Source organism: Dendrobates tinctorius, unplaced genomic scaffold (assembly GCF_039654945.1).
Source record: "Dendrobates tinctorius isolate UK_male_01 unplaced genomic scaffold, ASM3965494v1 ptg000203l, whole genome shotgun sequence".
In the NCBI taxonomy this organism is placed as follows: Eukaryota; Metazoa; Chordata; class Amphibia; order Anura; family Dendrobatidae; genus Dendrobates; species Dendrobates tinctorius.
The window spans coordinates 7,483,908-7,499,429 of NW_027361870.1; the positions used below are offsets into that span (position 1 = coordinate 7,483,908).

General features: G+C 39.8%; 1 protein-coding gene across 1 annotated transcript in view; it reads right to left on the reverse strand.

Annotated features, from left to right (window-relative positions):
• Positions 1-2,940: 2,940 nt before the first annotated feature.
• The window catches only part of PCSK2 (proprotein convertase subtilisin/kexin type 2), a 267,953-nt gene continuing 255,371 nt past the window's right edge, over positions 2,941-15,522 (reverse strand). The window contains exon 12 of the mRNA XM_073553798.1: positions 2,941-5,392. Within this exon, the coding sequence (XP_073409899.1) occupies positions 4,900-5,392 (493 nt within the window). The 3' untranslated portion in view covers positions 2,941-4,899. The remainder of the gene's footprint in view (positions 5,393-15,522) is intronic.

Here is a 15,522-nt window from a genome sequence, read left to right on the forward strand (position 1 = left end):
TTTTATTATTTTACCTAAATGCATGTATCTTGGACCAAAAATAATTTTTGCCATTGGGTTTTATTAAAGATTTTGCACAATTTGCGTTGTACAGGCTCTTTGTTTCCCTAGATATAGCTGGCTACAGAATGAGTTAAAGCAGCACTCTCATCAAAATTTTTGTCCTATTAATATATTACTATTATATCATATAGCACTATGTACTTACAATAGCTTACTTTGCCCTTCTACCCAGTTAATACTTCTCTTTCTTTTCCATTTGGATTATGGCATCACGTGATTAAAAACAGACCAGCTGAATTCTTCTAAGCTCTTATGTAGAAACAGAATGTCTCTTTTGCCTGCATGAATCATCATTTAAACTACAATCCTACATCAATGAAAAGTCCCTGGCCAGCCCACCTCCACCTCCTCTTCAACTCTTGACCCAGCTACTCCCACCCCTCTTGCTTTTATTTTTGTTCCTTGTTTCCTTCTGTCAGTAATGTAGGATTGTAGTTCTAATGATGACTCTTGCATGGAAAACAGACTTGCTGTTTCTACATAGAGCTTAGAAGAATTCAGCTAGCCTGCTATGAATCACATGATGACATAGACCTAACGGAAAGGCGATAAATTAGCTGGGTGGAAGGGCAAAATGAGCAATTGTAAGTACACAGTGCTATATAAAATGATGACTGCAATGTATTAAAAGGATACAAATTTTGACGTGTGCCTTTAGCTAAGAATTGGTTAGAGGAATCATTTTTGACAAAGAATTTGTATTTTTTTTTATTTTTCTTCCTCTGTAATGACGTATGGCAACATCACATCCACCTCTACTTCTGGTCATAAATCAGCACACAGGAATTCAGAAACAGATAAAAATGAAGTTACTACGGTAACTCTAATTGGAATCAGCTCACTGATGAATTCTCTGTTAACTCATTCTGTATCCAACAATATAAAAGGGAAACAAAAGAAAAAATGCTCCGGTAGGTGTCCATATCCTACATATCCTATAGGTTTAGGTGGTGATGTAAGGTCGTCTATAAAGGCTTGTTTATCCCATGATAAACAAAAAATCATATCTCATTTTCTTAGAGAAGGTTGTCTCGTCTCTACCTATCCTGTCTTACTTTTGGGAGAAAAAAAAATTCCAGAAACATGCAGAGGTCTCAAATACAGTCAAGTAAACATCCCTAAAGTGCAATGAAAATAAACATAAGCACAAAATCCTAATACAATTGCTGCTTTACAAAAAAAATGCTAATAATATCATCTTAAAATATTTCAATGTATTTTTTTCGATAAATATGCGCATCACAAATTCATTATTTTGTGATTCGAGCGGACATTTTTGTTTTCCCAATGTTTTTTACTAAGAAATATAAACAAACATATTTAAAAATTGCTGCTATATATAATTTAATGGGTTTTTTTTTCCAACATAGAACTGCATGATTACAAGAATGCAAATTAATGTACATGATAATTAAAAATTGTCACAAAGGTGGAATGAAGGCCAAATTTTTCTTCTTTATACAGAGTGTGATGACTCGTCATTTATTAATTAGTAAGTACATATACAGGCACATGTGTATTGCGCACTGAACAGACTATGTGAGTTTCTGTGTGTCACCTTCATATACAAACACCAATATACATATTTTACTTTGGTTTATTATTATTATTATTTCTCCAAGTTTTAATACATTATTATTTCTTTTTAAAAACTGGACCCTGAATATGGCATAATATATAGTGTTTTACATTAAATATATAATATATATGAAAGAATTTCCTGTAGAAAATAGTACAATACTCTGCATTTAAAGGCGCACTCCAGGAAAAAAAACTGATCCATTGTGTTATGCCTAGTGCAGGGCCTGAGGGGGAGGAGCGTGACACGAGGAACAAAAATTTGGAATCTCCCTTTAGGTTAAGCACAAAACATCTATTTCACCCAGAGTATTCATTTAATAGCCGATTTTTTTGTGTTAATTTTATGCAAAAGGAAAAGGCTTACAATTAGTTAATAATAATTCAATACAAAAAAAATGGAAAAAAAATATATATTGTGCTTTAACAATTTAATATCTCAATTTTGTTTTGCCACACTCTTATAAAACCAATGTTACTCACATTATCTAATAGTTTATTGCACATTTACAGTTGTTGTGGACAACAAAGTGAAATGAAATCCCCTTTAAGAATCTAAATCTGTTAAAGAATTAATTTAAATCATTAAATGTTTCTAAAATATCATGTGTTAAAGAAGCACTCACATCAAAGTTTTTATCCTCTTAATATATTGCCGTCATCATATTTATAGCACTTTATACTTACAATTGCTCATTTTGCCTCTCTACGCAGCTAATTCTTCTCTTTTCCATTAGTTCTATGACATCAGATGATTAAAATCTGACCAGCTGAATCCTAAGCTCCACTAGAAACAGGAAGTCTCATTTCCCTGCATGAGTCATCCCATCCTTCAACTTCTGGCCCGGCTGCTTCGCTCCTCCCCCTTCCAGTGACTTCGCAGTGATGACTCATGCAGGGAAAAGAAACTTCCAGTTTATACACAGAGCTCAGGATACAGCTAGTCGGTTTATAATTATGAGACTTCATAGACTTAATGGAAAAGAGAAGAATTAGCTGAGTAGAAAGGCAAAATGAGCAATTGTAAGTACACAGTGCTATATAATATGATGATTGCAACATATTAAAAGGATCAACATTTTTATGGGAGGAAGGCTTGTTGAAGTTGCTCTGAAATGTATAGCGGATATATTGTGCAAACTGCTACAATGGCCATTATTATACACTGAGAGTGACATAGAGAAACAGATAAAAGGACAGTCTAATATGCAACTATTTCAAGTTCTTAGGGGTATGCTACTGACCCTCAAATCTGGTCTTGGTCAACAACTTTAATTGCAGTTATAAAGACGCTGGACGTTGTGGAGGGGGATCCTTTTATTTGATACTACAATTACATTGTAAAGCTCCCTACAAAACAAATATATGGCCAGTCATATAACTGATTGCTTGGGATATCAAGAGCCATATTGGCTTTGATTAGAGGATTATTACATTTTATTATCCAAGTCCATCGCCAGAAGCCCTAAAGTCGATTACAAGAGTTTCCCTGGAGTAGCTGGTAAACAGGGATGTCTGACCCTTTCAGGAATGGGTTATCGATCGGACAAGGCATTGATAAGCTACTCTTTTTGGAAAACCAGAGATAGGGATCTTGCTAAGAGTTTTATCCATTCGCTGGTTGAGAATCTGACCGTTAGATGCCCCAGATAAGTCCCAGTCCTTGCTGATCCAAGGCAGCTTCTCTAAATGCTCCGGGGTAGGAGCAGGTTTCCCTAGTGGTTCCATAGTGGTGAGTTTCCCTAGTGGTCCCATAGCTATGGGTCTCATATGGGGCAAAGATCGGTCACCAAACCAAAAGCCTACAAGGGATGCCTGAGCAGGAGCTGGAATGGCAGTCATACCCATCTGGGCGTCAGGTTGGCAGTGGTGCTGCAGTATCAGTGGTGCCCGGATAAAGAAATTAATATGACGATGGTGTGCTGATAATAGAAAAGTACCTTGAATCTATAAGTCCCTTTAATAAATAACCCTGCACCTCCCAAACCTCTCCAATATAGTTTTGGGACAAGACTTAAAGGGAATCTGTCACCTCAATTTGGCAGGCTATTTAAATGCCTTGTGTCCGGTCCGATGAGTGGGGTTTCATCTCCTTTCCTCCACCCCATCCTTGGCCACCGTCCGCAATATTTTCAGGAATTTGAGTAGTTGTCCTCCATAGTCCGTGCGTGCGCAATGCAATCTTGCCTCGTGCACGCGCAGTATGCTTTGCCCAACTGCGGGCAAAGCCGAAAAGCATTACTGCGCATGCGCCGGTGAACTATGTCCCGGAAGCATTTCACTGTGTTCACTGGGGTGGAGGAAAGGAGATGAAATACCGCCCATCTGACCGGACACAAGGCATTTAAATAGCCCGCCAAATTGAGGTGACAGATTCCCTTTAATGGCATATCTGATTAAACTAGAACTGAAGAACCACTTTAAACTGCTAAATAATTTTTGGCCTGTTTTGACAAAATATATCAAGAGAATGTCACACTAGTTTTTTTGCTCCCCATTTGATGAGCTGGTAAGCTAGGTGCTGAAACCCCAATTTTACTGCTGGCTCACTTACTGAGCGTCTTGATAAAACACTGTATTTTGTGCTGCAGTTCTGCCAGTATCCTCAATGATAAGCTGCCATTACTTGTAGTTCTCAATGTTCAAGAACTTCAGATATCCAAATCACCATTACTGATTGTCAGGTTTCTGCCTATGCATAGCATAGAGAAAAGCTGTAAATAAATTATGACAGAGGGGTTAGGAAGAGCTCATCACTGAAATGACTGAAGCAAAGCTCAAGCGGATAACTAAGTGATCTATCAAAATTACAGCAAGGACTCCACTAACTGACACAGTACTAGAAATGGGGTCTTTGCCCCTATTTTATGCAGTCACCAGGCTGGGAAACATAAGCCTAGAGACAGCTTTCCTCTAGGGAACATTTACAACACTTAGGATATATGATTCTCTTATAGCAGGGATACATTTTATTTTCCATATTTTTTTTAATTCAAATTTTAATTTTGCGTTTGTTCAACAGACAATGATACACAAAACGTCCTCAGATTGTGCGTGTTCTTTTTGCCTTTCAATATTAGGGGTAACACTGTAAAAATATATATTTATATATTTATTTGATTCCAAATAAAGAAATAGATGGCTATAAATATTTAAAACATATGATACTTAGAAGCCAGTGTATCCTATACAGAGATTTAAGTGTCAGTAAGAGAAAAATCAGGAAAGGAAAATATCACACAGACATGCAGGACGGCCTTAGTTTTTGCTTTTGTTTAATAGACTTTTCAGGCTTCTCTCTACAGCCTCATCCAGTTCCTCTTCCAGCTCTTCCTTCTTTGACATAGCTAATTTTGACTGATAATCTCTAACTATTTGGTCTATGTACGGGGCACTTTGAGTTCCATGCAGCATCAGGGTCCATTCCTTTAGCACACCTTTCTGTGGCATGCTCCCAACAAACCCAATCTCGAGAACCCAAGTACCTCTTGGGTCCTCTCCCCATGTGTGGGTGGTCATGAAGGGCCATTTATCAAATCCTACTTTAGAATCGTCATCCCGAGGACGACGACTCAGCAAGATGGACTTGGTTCCCATTGGAGATGTCATATTGATATTTAGGTCGCCACGTCTTGTGGAATTCACGGTTATTACAGCTTGGACGTGTTCGAGGTATCGGACAAAGTTTTCCTTCCCTTCACATGCGTCGGTTGTGAGAGTGAGAACTAATTTTCCTTCTGGAGGAATCTTTCTGTTCACAAAACAAAATAAAAAAACACATTGTTACTGTATACATCCTCTGAATACATTTTTCTACAGAATAACTGGAATCCAACCTTGAGATATAAAATACATACATACATTCAAATTGTTTGAAACGCGTAAGCTTCATCCCAAATGTTTCCAAGACTGGTTTTAACCTTTAATTTTAACATGGAATAAGAAAGGACTTTGATTTTAACCATTTCCAGTGGGCGTCATACTGGATACACCCAACATTTGCTTACATTCAGTGCTTCCTATATTCTAATAACCCATAAAGAGTCCATGGGGTGGAGCTGGTCTTCTGAAGAGTCACGTTGGCTCGTTCTCCTCTTGGACTGACATGATATTGCACAAGCCAGATTTGTCATTACAAGCCATTTGCAATGGCATGTGGCGTATACACAACGTGTAGATGAACCTGGGGATTGTGCACCTCCCTTCAGTGCTCATGTGGAAGGTGCCAATGGAGGTGACTTGCAAAAACATATCCCGCCACGAGGGTTTCGATCAAGACATGAGATGGACCAGCCAGTGTGACTCTTCAATAGAATACAGTGTGCATTGTTTTTCAATTAAAGTCCATTTTCTTTGTTACACAGAATCGATCAAAATATAGAAGGACATCAGTGTTGACCTGTTACCATCATGGATAACTGGTTAGTGGTGGTTTTCATAAAACTTTTTCCATATTATACTGCATCAGGCAAACAATAGAAGGACCTCATTGTCAATCACTGGCAACATTATTCTTGACAATATTCATGTAAGTCACTGGAGGATTCACATCATCCTGAGCCATGGCTGCAAGGTATTTTGAGTGTACATCTGTCAAAAAGATACAGGCTGCTATTTATACCAGTTCACTGTCAGATTTTCAGAGCAGCAACAAGAAAAGTAGATTCCCGTCTATTAGCTAAGTGATCATACACTTTGAGGTAAGGATATCAGCTGCATGCTGAGGTTACTATCCACAAAGAAAAGTGCACTTGTATGGCTTTCAGGACTGAAAATATAAAAAGATATGGAAGAATATGGACGATATACCTTCTAGTCCATCAGGGTATTGTTACTGCTAATTAAAGGGAACCTGTCATGTCTAATAATGATGTTAACCTGCATATATGGGGTTAATCTGCAGGTTAATAGCATTATGAAGATGCCTTGCCACAGTACTGAAAGCAGGGCATCCGGGAGAAAAAAAAGCCGTCAGCTTTCAGTCACACAGACATGTACAGAGCATTTACAGTCACCGCTCACAGCACTGAGAGTGGGGGCTGTTAGCAAGCCCTGACACTTATACTTTGGGAGGAAAGTTATTAATAACTTTATTAATTTCATTATTTACAAAAAAAAAAAAAAAATAAGTTTGTAGTCACATGGACCACATATGGGCGTTCCTAAACTCACCTCAAGTTGGCGGCTTTTTTGAAAATTTGCAACTATTTAAGGCTAGTTTCACATTTGCGTTTGGAGGTGCAGCGGACGCTTGCGGTGAAGCTCTGCCCCCTGCCGCGCCTCCTCCGGTCAGCTCCGTCCTATGGTCGCATGCCACTGCATGTGGCCTGTGTACCTTATCTTTAGCATTGGGTACGCAGGCCGTGCGCAGGTATGCATTTGCCACCACATGCGTCGTTTTGACGGTGCGGCGACCGCACCAAAATGCAACACGTTGCGTTTGGCGCAGGTCGCCGCACCATCAAATTGACAAATGTGGTGGCAAAGTGGCATAGGCCGGCATAGGCCGAGCTGACTGGACGAGGCATGGCAGGGGACAGAGCTTCATGGCGAGCATCCGTTTCACCTCCAAACACAAATGTGAAACTAGCCTTAAAGGATCCTGTCACCAGGAATATCGCTGTTAACCTGCAGTTAACCTGTGGTTAATGATGCTGGCTGGCGCCTGCATGCATATTTTACCTGATGAAGGCCGTTGCAGGCTGAAATGCGTTGTGTGTTCTTAGCAAAGTGTCCTAATAAATTTGATATCGAGCAAAATATCTCATCTTTAACCATTCTTGTCCTCCGGAAGCGCCGAAAAGGGAAATCTTCTATTTATTGCATCATGGGTTACGGAGCACAAAATGCTTGCCTTGTCTGGGATACAATACCCAATTTACCGACCACAACTGCATGTTTACATCATGCTGAAATTATATTTCCTAAGGTGGCTTTACTCTCTGTGGTGTCACTGCTCTCTTAATTACAATTTTCCCCCTTGTAAAATAAAAACACCTTATACTCACCTCCGGTTAAGCTTTATTCCAGTGATGTCGGCATCAGGCCTTTACACTCTCACTTCTTTCAGACATACCTGACATCCAGAGGAGGTTAGAGAGCAGCCTCAGCTCTCACTTCTTCCAAATTTCAGTTCCATCCGAATGAAGCGAAGGTCAAGCAACCCATTGGCAGATGCCTATTGGCTGCAGGGCTTGCATGACATTGCAACGTCACACAAGCCCCAGGAGAACTGGCGTTGACGTGGCTGGAATGGCATGGTACCAGACAAGAGGAGATGAGTTTAAGGTGTCTTTTTGCTACGTGGGGGAATATAGTAATTGAGATGGGGTCATCCGAGTAGTGGACAACCCCCTTTAACATGCCATTGCTTTTGTCCCATCAACAGGGCCACGCTTTGGAGGGATTCTGAAACATGTGAGATGTCGATGTGATGTCAGTTCAGCAAAATCACAATATTGTAGTTGTCACATGACCACGACTGTTATTTTAGAAATGGTAGATAGCTTGGCAAGCTAAAAATTGATTTACGATACCCCTATAATCACTTTCTACAATTAGTTACTTCTCTCTATTTTCTGAAATTTTTCAGTTCTTCATCTTCCGCTTAACCTCTCTTTTATACCACACATCACTTTATAATGCAGCTCCCACATTGAATTAATACATTTTTTCCCTCTTCTTTATATTATTTTCCGGAGAGGTTATTACAGAAGACTAGGCATTTGACACATAATTACATGTTACATATTGTATGAGTCTGAGTATAATCTTTGTCTCCACGATACATTTTCCTGTTTATAAGCCTGACAATGACATGATGGAATAAAGTATTGGAAATATTAATGGAACGGCTGACAACATTGGCTGCAGACAATGAAGGCTGCCCAGCTTCTTTGCACTAATTGAAGGGGTTGCCAAGGTGCACGACAGAGGATGTTGAGAAGACTATATATAGAATCTGTTCTCCAAGTCTATAAGGAGGAGAAAACAATTATCCATAGTATGACCGAATCAAATGTTAATGGAAGCTGCATTCCGATTCCCTGGAGGGAGGATTTTACTTCCTCGGAGTAAATAATACAGGTTTATAAGATATAATTAGACTTAAACCATTTAAGCAAATTATTTGGCATTACTGTGTATGGATACAAACTGTAACAATATAATACAGAACAATACCAAATAATTTGGTTTGTGAGGTCTGCTGCTATAACAGCCCATAAAGGGTTATTGTAGCAGGTGCTAAAATCCATGTATCTGCTGATCTGATGAAGTGGAAAACCAGAAGATGCGGAGTAGGGAAAGCTTTGTCTGTAAGGGAATCTTAGCCAATCAACATCGCTATGAGAGCGTTCGAGAGGCTCCATACCTATGTAAACTGCACAAAAAAACAAAAAAAAGGCTATAAAAGGGCGATTCTAGTGACAAGGTGGGATCGAAAAGAAATGAGGAATTTGGACTATTGAACTTAGACTTTGTGAGTGACAGATCCATCACTCATTTAGAGCATAAAGCTCCACAAGCTCTAATGCTGGCCTGCAGCTTCCACTATCGGACATCCTATGAAACTGGATCCAATGCAACGTACTATGAATAAAACAAAAAAAAAATCAAGGAGCACCAGCCAATGTAACGGAGAGTTAGTAGCAGGACAGAGCACACAGTAAGTGGAACACTTCCTTAATAATGGGGAAGCGGTACATCTGTCCCCCCTAATCCAAGTTAACTTTCTCTCTACAGCTCTCAAACCTCTTTGAAATGGGGTAAAAAACTTTATTAAAATGATTTAAACAAAACAGATAAATAACGTCAAAAATGAATCCACACATTTCGTATTTCCTGTTCATCAGGATAGAGGCACCCCTCTTGTATACATGTAAGCAGCTTAATCTATAAAGATGCAAACATTGAGTTTTTCTATAATACAATATTAACTCACTACAGAAACATTTTAATAGGGAAATGCTCACTCCTAATTTCAGCAAAATGTTACACTTCTACACCAGAGAGTGTAAGTACGTAATTATAAGTAATAAAGTTATGCAATACGAACAAGACACAATGTCCTAAAAACTTTCGGGGGGGTTCTGTATGCAATGTGTTAATTTAATTTTGCCATATCTGAAGACAATGTGTAACAAAAGCTGAACTATTAGTCACTGGCTAAAGATGAGTGACTTGTGAAAAATGTGGAACCCTTTATATTTTATCGCTAATAATTTGGAATATTATTTCACAAAATTTAAAAGTTCGCTTTACTTTTGGGAAAATCAATTATTTTCTAAAGACAATAAACTGAATCATATGGAAATATTTATTCCCATTCAATTCAATCTATACATTGGATATAAAAGTCTACATGTCATGATCCAGTTTTGGATCTGACAGTTTAAATGGATAAGTTGAACTTTTTTCCCTTTGGCTGGGTGCCAAAGTGACGTGATTGCCCCCCGGTGGTCATTAGAATTACTACACGTGGTGTTTCATTCTAAGTTGCCCGGTGGTGGTTAGTGGTATCGCACGTTAGTTTAGGTTTAATATGCACATAATTAGTATTCAGGTGTGACGCTCTATAAAAGAGTGTCAGGTGGGTTTAATCACTGCTGGTGATATTGTGTTCATTTGGGAAGGATGCCTGGGTGAACATGGAGCTGAACATGAGTCCTGCGCAGTCAGCCAGAGGGGACGAGGGGCAGCTAATGGTGTCTGCAGGAAGTGCTGGCATGGCGTGGAGGAGTCGCAGTTTATGGTGTCGGTGGGAAGTGCTTGCATGACTTGGTGGAGTGGCGACTATGGAAAGAGTTGCACTCGGCATGCTCAACTTGGTTGCTGAGAGCTGGACTCAAGCATGCTTAAATTCTTGGCAGAGGCTGACTTATCTTTGGGACTCTGTTACTGGACTGCTGCAATTGGTGGTGGACTCTGCTCCAAGGCTGCACTATGGTGAAGGATCCGGGATGGTGATGGATCCGGGTGGAGGAGAAGACGCACGCAGGTGGTGGGGCTCTGTTGCAGGAGCATAAGCACAGAGCATAAAGATAAGTGGTTCCCCCTGTATTGTCTTCTTTCCTTTTGTGTCTCTAGTGCAGTGGTGGGATTAGTGTCCGCACCGACCAATTCCCTAGTGAGGGATTAGGGTCAGGGCGAGCAAGGGTTTTAAGGTACGCGTGCGGCGCCTGGTGTGGAGCCGGCATAGGGAACGTTAGGAGTGCAGGGACACTGGCTCAGGGGAGCTCAGGAGGTCTCCACTTCCCTATACCCTATTGCAGGGCCCACCATTGTTAATGTTACCCAGGTCCCCCTTATTATTTAAATTCGCCCCACTGGAGGCGCTGTGTCCAGGGTCACGTGTGTCATATGGGTTCACCTTGCGGTACTCGCTGCGTTCAGACACACGTGACTGTGACATTATCACCAGCCTTACCTTTTTTTTTTTTTCTGGTGAGCTTTTGGCCATGTGGAGTCCTGTGAGCAATTATCAGGGTCTGGGGCCTTTGGCCATGTGGAGACCTATGAGCAATTTTCAGGGTCTGGGGCCTTTGGCCATGTGGAGACCTGTGAGCAATTGTTGCTGGGCTTCACTGAGGTGAGTTAGGAGCTGCATGTCATGCTGTCAAGATCTGCACTCTCTATTGCAGCTCCACTGCAATAATTGGAGTTTACACATTCATTGAAGTTGGGAAATAGCAAGTCCCATTATGAGAACCTATTAGAGACATGGCTGTTCGTCTTTGAAAATAAATGTCCATCACTGAAAAATACTGTGTGAGTGATCCCATTCCTGACCACATCAATCTGACTTAAATACATAATTTTGTGGAACCCCTTTACCTCGGTGGGTAAGATTTCTACTGTCGTTAGAATTAGACTAGATGCACCCATTTTTTTCACATTGGTTCTGATAAATCTGAAGCACGATTAGACCATTTTGTCTGACTTTTCCTTCTTGGATGCCATTTTTCAGCACTGCCAACATCGACAGCCTCTGCTAGATGAGGAAGACCCGTGAAGACTCAGACATCAAGGGTAGATTTCAGAAAGGCAGATTTTAAGGGATTCAGAAAGAGAATTGGAGGGATCCAATGGCTGGATATCCTTAAGGACAAAAATGTCCAGGATGGATGGGAAATCTTGAAAAATGAAATTCTCAAAGCACAAGTTAACAATTCCGAAAAGAGGGAAGAATAGGAAGCATTTAAGGAAACCAGGATGGATGAACACAGAACTTAAGCACATGCTAAAAAGGAAGAAAGAAATGTTTATAAAATGGAAAGAGGGAGGCATATCTAAAGAAGAATATAATGCTGTCTGCAGAACCTGCAGGGCACGAATCAGATTACCTAAAGCGGACAATGAATTGAGGCTTGCAAGAGACGTCAAAAGCAATAATAAAGGATTTTGAGGATATGTCAAAAGTAAAAGAAAAGTCAAAGATGCTATAGGATTTTTACAGGATGAAAATGATGAAATGGTAAGACAGGATGTTGAGAAGGCCGAACTTTTAAATTCCTATTTTGCATCTGTTTTCTCTCAGAAAGGAAATGTAACATCAACCATTCTTCACTGTCCTATTAAGGGAATAGAAGAATCCAGGATATCTATAAACAGAAATATAGTGAGGAAACACTTAGCTAACCTAAATGAATTCAAGTCTCCAGGTCCAGATGAATTACACCCCAGAGTATTGAAGGAAATAGCAGAAGAAATTTTTGAACCGCTCTCCATAATCTTTGAAAATTCATGGAGAACAGGAGAAGTCCCAGAAGACTGGAAAAGAGCAAATGTTGTTCCTATCTTCAAAAAGGGGAAGAAGGTGGACCCAGGCAACTATAGGCCGGTGAGTCTGACTTCTATACCAGGAAAGATCTTTGAACAAATTGTTAAACAACATGTATGTCAGTACCTGGATAAGAATGAAGTGATTAAACAGAGTCAGCATGGGTTTGTAACTAATAAGTCATGTAAGACTAACTTAATTTCCTTCTATGACAGAATCACTGATTGGGTGGATCAAGGAAATGCTGTAGATATAGTATATCTTGACTTCAGCAAAGCATTCGAGAAAGGAGCTCACACAATCCTTATTGAAAAAATGACAAAGTATGGAATGGACAGGGCAACTGTTAGGTGGATTCATAACTGGCTTAGTGTTCGGACCCAAAGAGTGGTCGTAAATGGCTGCACATCCAGTTGGAAGAATGTCTCAAGTGGGGTACCACAGGGCTCTGTCCTGGGCCCTGTATTGTTCAACATCTTTATCAATGATTTAGATGAAGGAATTGAGGGTAAACTGATTAAATTTACTGATGACACAAAGCTAGGAGGGATAGCTAATACTAGAGAAGACAGAAGATTCAAAAAGATATAAATAAACTGGAGCAGTGGGCAGCAACTAACAGAATGGTTTTTAACAGGGAAAAATGCAAAGTACTACATCTAGGCATTAAAAATGAAACAGCATATACAGAATTGGAGGAATAGGGCAAAGCAACAGCACATGTGAAAAAGACTTGGGTATACTAATAGATCACAGACTGAATATGAGTCAACAGTGTGATGCAGCAGCAAAAAAGGCAAATGCAATTCTAGGATGTATTAACAGAAGCATACAGTCTAGATCACGTGAAGTCATTATTGCCCTCTACTCCTCTTTGGCCAGACCTCATCTGGAATACTGTGTCCAGTTTTGGGCGCCACATTTTAAAAAAGACATCAACAAACTGGAGCAAGTTCAGAAAAGAGCGACCAGAATGGTGACCGGTCTGCAAACCCTGTCTTATAAGGAAAGGTTGCAGGATTTGGGAATGTTTAGCCTGCAAAAGAGAAGACTGAGAGGAGACTTAATAACTGTCTACAAATATCTCAAGGGCTGTCACATTGCAGAAGGATCATCTTTATTCTCATTTGCACAAGGAAAGACTAGAAGCAATTGGATAAAACTGAATGGGAGGAGACACAGATTAGATATTAGAAAAAACTTTTTGACAGAGTGATCAATGAGTGGAACAGGCTGCCACGAGAGGTGGTGAGTTCTCCTTCAATAGAAGTCTTCAAACAGAGGCTGGACAGATATCTGTCTGGGATGATTTAGCGAATCCTGCTTTGAGCAGGGGGTTGGACCAGATGGCCCAGGAGGTCCCTTCCAACTCTACGATTCTATGATTCTATGAGAACATCAGATCAAAAGAGATAACAGCATGGCTGCCATATTGCTTAGGCCACTCATTGACTACGAGGTGGTGAAGCGGTTCTAGAGTGAAGGGCAAATTCAATGTCTTCATTTTCCATTTTATCAGTAAACCATTATTTGGCTGATGTCGGGGCTATCGCATACCCCACTGAAATCAGCCCAAAATTATTATAACACCAACCAAACTGTGTGTAAGATAGTCCTGATGATCATACAGGAATGTACCAGACAAATTTATGATAAGTAAATATATGAGAAAATAATTTGGAATCCAACAGGAATATAGATGGGCAAGCTTCAATGTCTTTTCTGGAAGAACGTAGAGATAGGCAAGAAACTGGGTGAGACACTTTTACCGGATGAGTCATCTAAACCATTCTGGTAATTTTTAAAACTAAATTCACAAGTTGGTGGGAAGCCCATCAAGTCGTCTCACTGCCTTGCAATCAAATTCAATGACCGAGCCTTTGTTTCGCTAGATAGATTGATTCCTGGAACCTATGCAGGAAAGTATACCCTGATAACTATTAGCTACTAATGAGGTTAAAGCCCTCACACAGCCCTATTACCTGAAAAGGAAAAGATCACGAGTCTCAGAAAATGGCTATACAAGCAAAATATTTTTTTTATTTTACCAATTTCAGAATTTTTTTTGCCACTTAAATAAAAAAAAACCTGTACATAGTTGGTATCTGTGTACTCGTACTGAGCTGGATAATCATATTGCATAGTCAGTTTTACCATCTAAGGGCTCATACTCACTTACGAGAGACTCACACGATTCTCGTGCGAGTCTCTTGCATGAAAACCTGGCACTGCCACCGGCACTGGGACCGGAGCGTGAGGCTACATAGAAATACATGAAGCCGCACACTCCGGTCCCAGTGCTGGCAGCAGTCCCAGGTTTTCATGCAAGAGACTCGCACGAGAATCGTGTGAGTCTCTCGCAAGTGAGTATGAGCCCTTATGAACATGGTAAATAAAAAACAATTGTGGAATTGCACTTTTTTACAATTTCATTGCACTTGGAATTTGTTCCTGCTCTCTAGTGCATAAAATGATAAAATGAATGGTGTTAAATATCAAAAGTACAACTTGTCTCACAAAAAACACAAGCCCTCATACAACTATGTGGATGGAAAAATAAAAAAGTTATGACTTTTGGAAAAAGGGGAGGAAAAAATGAGAGGAAACCCCCCCCAGAAAATAGCCCGTTCATGAAGGGGTTAAAACACATACCAGGGAGTGCCTCCATTATATTTAGAATAACAAAAGCTGCAGAGATATATCTCAAGTCTCTAAGCATTTTATTTCTTGTCATGATGGTAATATTGTATCACTAAAAGTGTATGGTATAGAGCAAATTATGTCGTCTCAGGAACAGAGAGGTGTGGTGGATTTTCAAACTCAATGCCTCTGGTTTCAATTTATGAAAAGACTAGCTGAAGAGCCCGGCATTGCCTGGGCATAGTAACCAACTGTGGTTAGTTATAACAAATTATAATGATTATATTGCACATAAAAACATTTCACATCATATATTCAACACTGCAGATTTGCAACACAAATTAACTAAATGATTACCCAAGTATTGATAGCATTTTATTTTCAACTCATTCAAGAGCCTTTTGATAAACAACATGTGTATCTGTGTATCTAACCCTATCCTGTGTGATAATGTCTGCTGA